General features: G+C 38.1%; 2 protein-coding genes across 2 annotated transcripts in view; both read left to right on the forward strand.

Annotated features, from left to right (window-relative positions):
- Window positions 1-3,828: 3,828 nt before the first annotated feature.
- On the forward strand, window positions 3,829-5,994 carry LOC107678170 (tubulin alpha-1A chain-like). The gene is made up of 4 exons (XM_016473348.1): window positions 3,829-3,912; window positions 4,346-4,568; window positions 4,700-4,848; window positions 4,984-5,994. The coding sequence occupies exons 1-4, from the start codon at window positions 3,829-3,831 to the stop codon at window positions 5,962-5,964; spliced, it is 1,437 nt and encodes a 478-aa protein (XP_016328834.1). The 3' UTR covers window positions 5,965-5,994.
- A 3,304-nt stretch (window positions 5,995-9,298) lies between these two features.
- Window positions 9,299-11,732, forward strand: part of LOC107678212 (tubulin alpha chain-like) — a 4,763-nt gene continuing 2,329 nt past the window's right edge. Inside the window, exon 1 of the mRNA XM_016473414.1 lies at window positions 9,299-9,403. Within this exon, the coding sequence (XP_016328900.1) occupies window positions 9,401-9,403 (3 nt within the window). The 5' untranslated portion in view covers window positions 9,299-9,400. The remainder of the gene's footprint in view (window positions 9,404-11,732) is intronic.

The raw sequence follows: 11,732 nt of genomic DNA on the forward strand, positions 1-11,732 counted from the left end.
AAGGCATTAGATGATATTTGCAGCAGAATGCTTTACACAACTTCATGAAGTAATAGGGGCCACGTACACACTGCAGCCAAACTCACTTGTCAGTTCATCCTTTAAAGCCTAATCCTGATCTGTCCACACAGTTCAGTAATTTAGGGGAGTGACAACCACATTTACAAAACTTCTTCGCAGTTTGTATACAACTGAAGAGAACAACTAGATGTTAATGATGTGTTTGAACTAGATATGTCACTCTGCTTTATGCACAGTGCAAGAAAGTCACAGGGAAGGAGATACGCTTAGAGCCTTGACTTACATATGTTGCCAGGTCTTGCTAGAAAAAAAACAGCAAACAAGAACATGCAAAAAATAAACCTAAATAAATCCAAATGATTTATATTGGAAATAAGACAAAATATTGCAACCTGCACCATAAACTGGATCGTTTATGAGCGAAACCATAACCCCAATAACGCTGATAATAAGTGGACATGGCAACACTGCAAGAACGTGTTCTGTGAAGCAGACTTTCAAAAATAAACAATGCCTCTGTCAACAGTAATTTTGTTAAAATTGTTGAATGTAATGTGTATTTGGTTGCTGTAGTATTACTTTGGTCAAAAATAGCGAATACCAAACACGCAAGACTCCAAAACGTTAAGATTACCATGGTGTCAGTCGTCGCAATTGAGTTGAATGAGTTCTGCTGCAGTACACACATGAATTGATCATTTAGGGGATTCAGTCCTGTATTTTAATGGGTTGTCACTCCTGAAGCTTTACAGTGTGAACATGGCCATAGACACAATTAAAAAATCCCTAATAGGGATGAAGACTGGGGCCGATTTGATTGTTTTTTTTTCAATGGGCCATTTTGGGAAGATATAAAGCATCACATTTTTTGCCCTAAACTGAATATGACACACACCAATCAATGTATCTCAGTGAAATCTTTTACTCTATTGCTTAAAGTCAACATGAAATTACTGTGCACAATTCTTCAGTGCTTGTTCCACATACTAGTATAAATAGAAACAAATAGCATCTTGTACACTTTGAAAAATGCTGGGTTAAAAAGGGACAAACCCAGCTATTGGGTTGTTTTGACCCAGCGGTCAAAACAACCCAATAGCTGGGTTTGTCCCTTTTTAACCCAGCGCTGGGTTATATTTAACCCAGCATTTTTTAGTGTATACAAGTGCAAAGAGTGACAGATGCTCTTCACACAAAGTGTAAATAGAATACACTATTTGTACTCTAGGTAAAATATCCGGTGGGAAAAAAGGTTGGCTTCCTGCATAGCCTGCTGATGTCACAAATCTCTGTCAGTATCTCTCAAACCAATCAAGTCCAGTATATTCTGTTTTATTCAGAAATATGCCATATTTCAGGAAAAACGTGGGAAGTGCAAACTCCATTTCATGTTGACTTTCTTGGTTTTATTATCTCTAGAGTCTCCTGTACATGTAGAGCCCCTTCAACCCTTACAATAGTTTAACATGTTGTTCCCTAGATAGGGTTTCTAGCACTGCACTGCATGTGAGGGGTTCATCTCAATAATTTTATGATCAAAAACTTCATAATATTTATGTTTTTCTTTGTTCTGTTATAAAGGTCTTCAGGTATATGCCACCAAAGATTATGAAAATGATACAATGGGACAAACCACTGTGTTGTACTGTATGAACAACAGTTTGCTTGAAACACATTTTGCAATGTATTTTAAAAACAATTTAAACATTTGTCATGGTTGCATGAATGTTTTATAGTTCCTTTTAGACGGGTGCACAAAAGCTTTATTCTTAAAGAACTGGAGAAGATCAGACATATCTCATTTTCATGATCTTACTAATATTTAAAATAGAAAATCATGTCAAAAATATAGATTTTTTTGATTTTCATATTGATCTGGGAAAATGTAGCCTGTGATGCACTGATAGGGTGGAAACACTGAATGAACTGAGCGAGATTTATTCACATACTTTACTGAGATAGTACAGTATCACTCCACCACTGTAATCTGGGCCGAATTTTTTATTTAAAAAGGCAAAATTGTGCTCATCTGCACCCGCATCTGGTTATATGCCTGATTATAACACTCTCCTCTGTCATTTGATGAATTACCACTGCCATTTTCAGTAGTAATATATACACTAACGTCTCGTTTTAATCTTTTTAAAATTCAGTTTTCTATGTTAATCTCTGTTTCTATGTTAATTAAATCAGGATAAATAATGCACTGCATCGTTGAGAAATGACAATGACTTATATTCAGTATTCAGCACATTTAGCACCTGGTTAAAATTGATTGGTTGAAATGCTACAAAATCGGGCCCCTGTTTTAATGCTTAATCTGTTATCAAATGTACAGGGAATCTGCTTTTGCCAAAACAGTGTAGAATCTCCCAAGTAGAGTAAATTAGCTGCTATTTTGTGAACTCTTATGTATTGTCGACTCTGGCATTGTCAGTGTGTACTGTGTAAATCTGGAGTTTATATAATATCTCTCTCTGACCTGTTTACATAGCAGAGCTGTAATTTTCTTACCTGGTAAGCTCTATATTTGAATCGGTTTTGAATATTAAAATATTTATCAGGCCTTTGAGCAAACAGCTGCAAGAGGTCTGGTCTATTCACGTGAATGAAAAATGTGTGAATGTTGAAAGTGACTCCAAATATCTGAATGGTTAAGGTTCTGATATTTAAAACTGAGATGTTTCACATGAAATATATATACATTTCATCAGAAAGGGAAAATGTCCTGCAGCATTTTGGTAGCTTAGGATGTCTTAACATGCAGTTCTCTATAAGAAACACCCTATCAAGAAGCCTTCAAAAAGCATATTAAAATTAAAATCATACTGAACTTGTATAGTGTCCTTTTGTTCATTTCACATCATAAATCCACCTTTGTTATGGGATATATGTGATATTACCAACCAAAATAATAGTAAACTGACAGCACTTTAATAACCTTATTCATTGGCTAGGCTAGTCTATGAACTTCAGAATACATAACACAGGTTATAACAGCTACTAACAATTTAAACAAAGCTCCAGCCTCCCCAGTCTGACTTGATTACATGTTTCATGTGCATTTATTGTCATGGGAACAGTCTGGGAACAGATGAGAAATGTTTGTTCCTGGGCTCCATGGCCACCCAGCCGGTTAACAGTAGTTTAGACTTAATTAGTGTACAGATATGACATAGCAAGTGCTTCGGGTGAGCTGGGGACAGTTTGCACAACTTATGTAGAGACAGAAACAAAGAGAAAGAGCTTTTAGAGAAGTAGATTTGGCTGATAGTATACTTTTGAGTGTAACTGGATAAATGCACAAAATGCTAAAAACATGAAGACAAGGTTAAAAAAAAAACATGCCAAATCAAAAACAGCGCAGGCCATTTACATGCCACGTTTCAAAAATGCTAAATATAACCACAATGCTTTAAAAATCGCTCTAATTCCAAGAGAATAGAGTCCACACTACAACTATAATGACAGACGTTCAATATCGCTTGAATCACTTTCAGAGCGAGTTTTTTCCAGCTAATTGACAACAATGTGAGCCAACAAAGATCCATTCAACTTTTAAGCATTTAGAATAAGCATAATGTTATTGTCTGTTGGCGTGGATGCTAATATAGTTATCATTAGTTATCGTTACAGTTTTCATTCTTGGTGTGAACAGGCCTTTAGAGTTAATCACAGTGTGTGTCAAAGCTGTTGGAACATAGATTAAGTTCACTCTCTTTTCCCCCCTAAGTTTTTAGATGGTCCTTACATCGGTGATATAAACCTCACCAAAGATGTGATCCACCAGTGCAGGGTTAAATATTAATGGCTGTGGGTGAGTGGACGAGTGTTGGCCTGTTAAGAGTGTCTTTTGCAGGAAACAAGAAGCACTGGGATGTGACTAGGCCTGTTTGTTCAGTGCACCGCGGTCATTTAACATTCACATAATTAGGCTTAACCCTTCAAGTTGCCAACAACAAACCATGTTACCGTGGCATCAGCTTGCTCTTTATATAGTGATGATATTGTCACAGAGAACATACACAACATTTCTCAACTGGACTCTTGACGTCAGCCAGAGGAAAGTTCTACAATGGTAGGATGTTTTAAATTATTTATTTGTCTGGTGCATTATTTATAATACTGAACAAATGTACTTGACTTTTAATGAATGGTCTTAGTCTTCATGTCTGCTTTTGTCAACAATTAATTTTGTCTCAATTTTGATTGTCTTGGTTTTTGGTTTTGGGTTTGTGTTATGAAAATTAAAATAGAAAGCTACATTTTCCCAAGAGACTTTTACTTTTAGTAGGTTTAAACATGCTTCTCATTTACACCCCAGCGTGAGTGCATCTCAGTCCATGTTGGCCAGGCAGGTGTGCAAATGGGCAATGCATGCTGGGAGCTGTATTGCCTAGAGCATGGGATCCAGCCAGATGGTCAGATGCCAAGTGATAAAACGATTGGCGGGGGCGACGACTCCTTTAACACCTTCTTCAGTGAGACTGGTGCTGGAAAACATGTTCCTAGAGCTGTCTTTGTTGACCTGGAGCCCACTGTCATTGGTAATGAAACTGATTCTCTTTGTATAATTCAATTCTACAGTGAAGAAGTGTCTTAGTTTTTTCCCTCAATTTAGCGTGCATCGAATCAAGAGTAATCTGACGTGAATATATGGCGCAACTTGATTTTCTAGATGAGGTGCGCACAGGTACCTACCGCCAGCTGTTCCACCCTGAACAACTGATCACTGGTAAAGAAGATGCTGCCAACAACTACGCTCGTGGGCACTACACCATTGGCAAGGAGATCATTGACCTGGTGCTGGACAGGACTCGCAAACTGGTAAGAAAATCTTGGGGTCAAAAGTTGGCTTTATCTTGGGTGTTGCATTAGGGTCTACAGTAAAGTAGACCCTAAAGAACTAAAGTAGAACAATCCTGGCCAGTGATTGTCGAAATAACTCATGTAATCCTGCAGGCTGATCAGTGCACTGGGCTCCAGGGCTTCCTGATCTTCCACAGTTTTGGTGGTGGCACCGGCTCTGGGTTCACCTCCCTCCTAATGGAACGGCTCTCTGTTGACTACGGGAAGAAGTCAAAACTGGAATTTGCCATTTATCCAGCTCCTCAAGTGTCCACTGCGGTGGTGGAGCCCTACAACTCCATCCTTACCACCCACACCACCCTCGAGCACTCCGACTGTGCCTTTATGGTGGACAACGAGGCTATCTACGATATCTGCCGTAGAAACCTCGACATCGAGCGCCCCACCTACACAAACCTCAACAGGTTGATCGGGCAAATCGTTTCCTCCATCACAGCATCCCTGCGTTTCGATGGAGCTCTGAATGTAGATCTGACCGAGTTCCAAACCAACCTGGTGCCGTATCCACGTATCCACTTCCCTCTGGCCACCTACGCCCCAGTGATCTCCGCAGAGAAAGCCTACCATGAGCAGCTCTCCGTTGCAGAAATCACCAACGCTTGCTTCGAGCCAGCCAATCAGATGGTGAAATGCGACCCTCGTCACGGCAAGTACATGGCTTGTTGTCTGCTGTACCGTGGAGATGTGGTTCCCAAAGACGTCAACTCTGCCATCGCCACCATCAAGACCAAGCGTAGCATCCAGTTTGTGGACTGGTGTCCCACTGGATTCAAGGTTGGCATCAACTACCAGCCACCGACCGTGGTTCCTGGAGGAGACCTGGCTAAGGTGCAGCGAGCTGTATGTATGCTGAGCAACACCACAGCCATCGCTGAAGCCTGGGCTCGTCTGGATCACAAGTTCGACCTGATGTACGCCAAGAGAGCTTTTGTTCATTGGTATGTGGGTGAAGGAATGGAGGAGGGTGAGTTCTCAGAGGCCAGAGAAGACATGGCTGCCCTGGAGAAGGATTACGAAGAGGTGGGAACAGACAGCGTCGGAGAAGAGGGAGAGGAAGAAGGAGAGGAGTATTAAAGGAATCCCTACATAATCTTGTCAAGAAACATCACAGATAGCTTTCACAGCAGTATTTTCACTGTAACAAAATATCGTTTTATGTTTCCTATGCTCATTTGAAAGCTGTATTTGATATGTAGTTTATGTGCTTGTTTTCCCTCATATTTTACTGATATTGGTTATTGATATTGGAAGTTGTCAGTCTGTTTTTGTTTGTCTATGTTCAGTGTATGAATATGAGCAAAGCATCCACATGACTCATAAGGCAAACGTCCAAGTGCATGTGACAGACCATAAAGGTTAAGGTGATATCTTTCAAAGACTTCATATTGACTTTTAGTTGTTTGTCTATTTCACTGAGTTGGCTGTCATAAAACTCAGTTCATCAGCAAATAAGATAACCAGTTGCTAACAACAGTTGCTATAGTGACTAAAATGTTTAAATTTTACCACGCTAACCACAGTGCTAACAGCTTTTGTTTTCTTGGTTTAAGTGCTTTGGGGTAAGAATAAAAGATTGGGCGGTTCTGTGCCACCTGAAGACGGCTTGTGTAATGTCTTTGTAATTCGACTGCCTGAAGACTAAGAGAATGCATATGGTGAACACACTGAAAGGGTGGCATGGAAGCAATCAACAAAAGTTTTTCATTCGTTCTCAATTTGCATGCCTTTAGATCATGAGTCAGTCAAGTCTGTTTCAGCATGCCTGAGATGCCCTTGCACAGACTTGAAGTTTTAAAACGATGTTATACCAAATTGACATATCAGTTGTTGAATTAAATTACATAAATGTCACTTTAAGATCATTTCTAGACAACAGTCTTTCAAACAGTCTTTCAAGACTAAGGTTTAACAGTAAATCTTAAGTAGAAACAATTTAAGCTGTAAAAATGACCAACATAAAAACTTCACTTCATTTGCTACCTTAACTTTTTAAGTATAATCAACTTGTACAAGTGATTTCAACGTAAATTACATTAAACTGATTTAAAAATCAAGTTGGATTTCATATAACGTCCAAAAAAGTTGAAATTGCTCAACTTATTTTTATGAGTTTATGTAAAAACATAATAGCCATGACTTCCTGGTCATGTAAAAAATTAGGAAATTGGTAAAAATGGACTTGGACTTTCTGTCTAGGTTTATTTTTTATTTTAATATATTTGAAATATTTGTAGCACTTTATCCTTTTTAAGAAGGTTTTTTCATCAATGTGAGGTGAGATTGCATAATGTAAATTCCACAAACAATGGTCTATTTTACATTGAAGATCATCTATTTGGATGCAAAGCAAGCACTTAACAGCTAATTATACATACAGCTCTTTTTATTTAACTTTTTAAAACAAATCTGCCCCCACCCTGCTGACGCAGAAGGAATATAAACACCTTTCCTCTAAAACCAAACGACTTTTTATGGTCTCTCACATTCAGAACATTCACATTCATTAATAATATCATTTGAACTTGACCCTTTAGCTTCTTTCCTCTCATATGCTGGCACAAATGTACTGCCCTCCACTTAAAAACACCAACGGCCCTACCAGGCATTCCAGACATTCTCCGCTGAGTCCTTCTCTAAACATTTAGACTTATCTAAGCCACAAAATCTTGTGTGGGGAAAGAGTGAGAAAGCATTATTGCAGTCACTGTGTTTGATGTGAACATATACTGTACAATACTGTCTTCCAGAGAACATCTGATGAGGTTTTCTGCAGAGCAGATCTGGATACAGAACATATATCTGTCAAAGTGTAAAGTTTATGACAGATAAACGTGAGGTTGCAACATGTTTTCAGACCTGATTAAATATGTTCTGGTCTTCTATAGCAAATACTCTTTTAGTAACTTGGAAGAAATAAAGATTCAGAAATGATTTGTCCTTTAGGTGTCATTCAAAAATAAAGCCTACTATTTTATGAAAGCAACATATGGAAATACATTTTATGTTAGCCTATTATGTGAAAGCAATAGGTTTTGTGAAAGTTGATGAAACATGAAATGTGTTTAACAATATCTTTGAGCTTGCTGATATAACAAAAAAGCTAAGCTAAGAGAAAAGTATGTAGCCATACAGACCACGGGATTTCAGGCTTCAGTGATCTTGTGTGAGGGACCCTATCCTAACATTTAAAATTCAGCTATATATATTTGTGTGTGTGTGTGTGTGTGTGTGTGTGTGCGCGTTTTTGTGACAAATGAGGACATAAATTTGTATAATGACAAAGGTATGACATAGGTATTACAAGGAGAAGGTGACTTTTCAGGACATTACTCCATGTCCCCACTTTTCAAAACGCTTATAAATCACACAGAATGGAGTGCATTGAAAATCTGAAATAGCACAAAGTTTCCTGTAAGGGGTAGGTTTAGGTGTAGGGTTGGTGTAGGGCAATAGAATATATGGTCTGTACAGTATAAAAACCATTAAGCCTATGGGATGTCCCCACTTTTCACAAAAACAAACCTGTGTGTGTGTGTGAGTGTGTGTGTGTGTGTGCGTGTGTGTGTGTGTGTAAAAACCCCATTTATACTGCGAAAAAATTACATTAAAAGTAATAAAATATTATTTCTAAAGTATTTAGTTTCTATGTTCTTTCAAACTCTAAAAGATTAAACTATTAGGTGATTAAACTATTAATCTTATTATTTAACATTACAGTTTTAACACTGTTTTTCTCTGCCTATTGCCCAACCCCTTAGCACTCCCCTGAGTTTGAAAACCTCATTTATGATACAATTATATTGTGGTGTTTAGTCGTTTTTTTGTTTGTTTTTTAAGGCTTGACATTCACTTTACATTCACACTATATTGAAAATAACTTTGCCAAATATAGTTAAAAAAAAATCAACTTTTTGTGTTCCACAGATGAATCTGGGACAATATGAGAGTTGAATAATGACCACAGACTGTAGATAATGACACTTTTCATTTTTTTAGTGAACTATTTCTTTAGGTAAACTGTTCACCATATTACATTAAACCCCTTGTAAATCTGACCTAAACAGAACCTAACATCTGTCTTTGTCTGGTGTGGTGACAAGAGTTTATAGTGGATATTATTAAATATATATCATAAAAACGGCCTCACTTATTAGTGTCCAATATTTGCATATGGTGTAAATTAGGGTTTTGTTTATTTACATGTTTTATTATTTTTACAGTTTAAATTAAAAAAAAAACCCTCCCTTGACTTACTCGGCTCTGCTGGGCACTTTCCATCTACTCTCAATCCTTCTCTGATTGGTCGCTTCACACATCAAGCTCCGCCCAAATGTTCCCTCCTCTTCTTCCTCGTGACCGCTAACTGCCGCTCCCGCCAGAGTGCAGCCAGAGCCCCGCCTCTCATCTATCCGGTCTCGCGCCGTTATATAAACTCAGCCTGGCCCTTTCCGCAGCAATTCTGCCTTCATTCTCCGAGCCTTAACGTCGGTCTGAAGGAAAATCTGACAAAATGGTGAGTCTTACCTTCACGTCTATTTTCCGTAAATAGCACAGTCGATTATTTTCTGTGTGGAAACCGTTCTTTTACATCCTGAGATGAACGTGTTTAGTACGAAATGACTTCAATGAGTCTTGTATAAAATGTAAAGCACCTCTCTGTCTTAAATATAAGACTGAAGCTATGTTAATTCGTTTAATCTTGGTGTTTAGGGATGTTTAACAGTATTTAGGGCATTGGGCGGTCGCGAGACAAATGCGCGCGCACGTTTTAACGGCAGGGGCTGTGGCAGTCTGGCGCACTGAAGACACGCAGAACAAAGAGAAAGCAGCAGAGGCCAAAACTATTTATTTAGAAAATGTATAAACGTCCTCATAAGATACATATATTACTTATTCAGAAATGGTATAAGTGTTATAAATGGTATAGCGTGGGTTTTGTTAGATGCGCGAGAGGGTGGAGGAGCAGACACGTCAGAATTTCAAAGACGCGGATAAAGGTCTCCAGTTAAGGCGCGCGATCAGATATCGCGCCTTTTTCTTCTAACGTTACTCGTTTCTTGTCACTGAATAATACAGAAAACTGGGTTGTACACGATGGGTGGGGGAAGGGCCCAGCCCTGCCCTTTGGGTCCCTTAAAAATTCTTAACGTTTTCCTAATAAAATGCCTTAAAAAGTCTTAAAATGTCTTAAATTCAGATTCGATGGGTCTTAAATATTTCTGGTCACATTACCGCTAAAATCTCTCCAGTCTGACGGACCTAATGACTGTTTTCAGTCATTGGACAGGCCAAAGATTTTATTCTTCCCCCGCGCGGTAGTTACTGCATAATCAGACAGAATCGCAGTAGCAGAATACAGGTCGAACTAACGTTAACGTTACCTTCTTTGTTTATTATGTTCTTAATAATAATAATATAGGTCGAGCTACAGCTGACCAGCCTTCTAGCTAACGTTAGTTTAAAATGTTTTTTTTTTTTTTTCTTGCCCGACCGGACAAATATTGTTTTTGTTACACTGTTTTATTCTATTTCACTAACGAAAATCGTTCCAATCAAAGATCACAGCAGAAGTAACGTATCGCACATTCTCCAAGGAACACTCGGTGGTGTTTTGTTACTGAATGATTCAGCTTTTTGAATGAATCGGTTGAATTGAATGAACCGCAACCTGCTGGTGGTTTAGTATGTTTAAATATATGCATTTCCCCCCAACATTTCTTAGTTGTATATTCATAAATGTATTTAAAACATCAATCTCATAACATTATTTATTACAGTTGTAATTTTGCAGTGTAAATTATTTAATCTGACTGGTAACAGCCCTCTAGTTTATATTGAATTTGTTGATAAATTGTAATGATTTGTCATGAAAGATGATGCATACATTTAAAAAGGGTAAAAAATAGGCATTTGCAAAGGTAAATAAAAATATGCAGTTTTAAGGATGTAAAAGCTGATAGAACACTGATAATTGTTTACACCACCAAAAATCTCGGTAATGCAGTACTTTTGTGGGGATATTTTGTATGAATTGTCAGCTGATATGAAAAGTTAACTGTATATCGTAGTAATAAACATTTTCTTTTTACATTAAACACATTGAATATTACATATATATATATATATGTATATATGTGTGTGTGTGTGTGTGTGTGTGTGTGTGTGTAATATAATGTGTATTTCCATCACCGGTTTAGGTCTTAAATTTCATATATATATCAAGGTGGTATTAAAAAGGTCTTAAAAAGTCTTAAGTTCAACTTCAAATGTCAAACCCTGCTGACTCAATAAATCTCGTTCTGTGTTTCATATGACAAAATGAGTACATGACATTCAAAGAGCAGTACTGTGAGAGTAAGAGAACAAAGTGGCAATATTTTACACTCTCCCTATCCTTTGGGCCTGGTCAGCATTTAAGCCTGCATGCGTTCATGCAGATAAAAACGACTGGAACAGCTGCAGTGTGGCTGGTAGGGAGCTGGTAATGGTTATTGATCAAGCGGCTCCCGTTCTCTCTCTTGAAGCCAACAAGGAAGTGACTTAAACTGTAATTCATCAACTGGCCGCTAGAGGCTGGCTGCAAAAGGGAGTCAGTCCCATAGACCCCCATGTTAAAATGCCCAACTTTACAGCAGAAAAAAACATGTTTACAGCCTGGTTCAAAAAGTGGTTTTGGTCTATATAACTAATTTTGCCCTTCATGACTACTGTGAGAGGGGTGAATTTTTTTATTACTCATCCGTTTAAATTATATTAAGCCTTGAAAAGTTCTGCATAATTAAGGGCGTGGCCACTTGAGTGACAGGTGGATTGCCGCTGCTGTCACCACCGTCGAGCTAGGT

Source organism: Sinocyclocheilus anshuiensis, unplaced genomic scaffold (genome assembly GCF_001515605.1).
Source record: "Sinocyclocheilus anshuiensis isolate Anshui unplaced genomic scaffold, SAMN03320099.WGS_v1.1 scaffold648, whole genome shotgun sequence".
In the NCBI taxonomy this organism is placed as follows: domain Eukaryota; kingdom Metazoa; phylum Chordata; class Actinopteri; order Cypriniformes; family Cyprinidae; genus Sinocyclocheilus; species Sinocyclocheilus anshuiensis.

Bases quoted from the DNA above. Each gene is read 5' to 3' on its own strand.
- LOC107678170 (XM_016473348.1), top strand. From the start codon at position 3,829: ATGGCTGTGGGTGAGTGGACGAGTGTTGGCCTGTTAAGAGTGTCTTTT. The intron at 3,913-4,345 runs GTTTGTTCAGTG...TTTACACCCCAG, and splicing joins ACTGGGATGTGACTAGGCCT to CGTGAGTGCATCTCAGTCCA. The intron at 4,849-4,983 runs GTAAGAAAATCT...GTAATCCTGCAG, and splicing joins TGGACAGGACTCGCAAACTG to GCTGATCAGTGCACTGGGCT.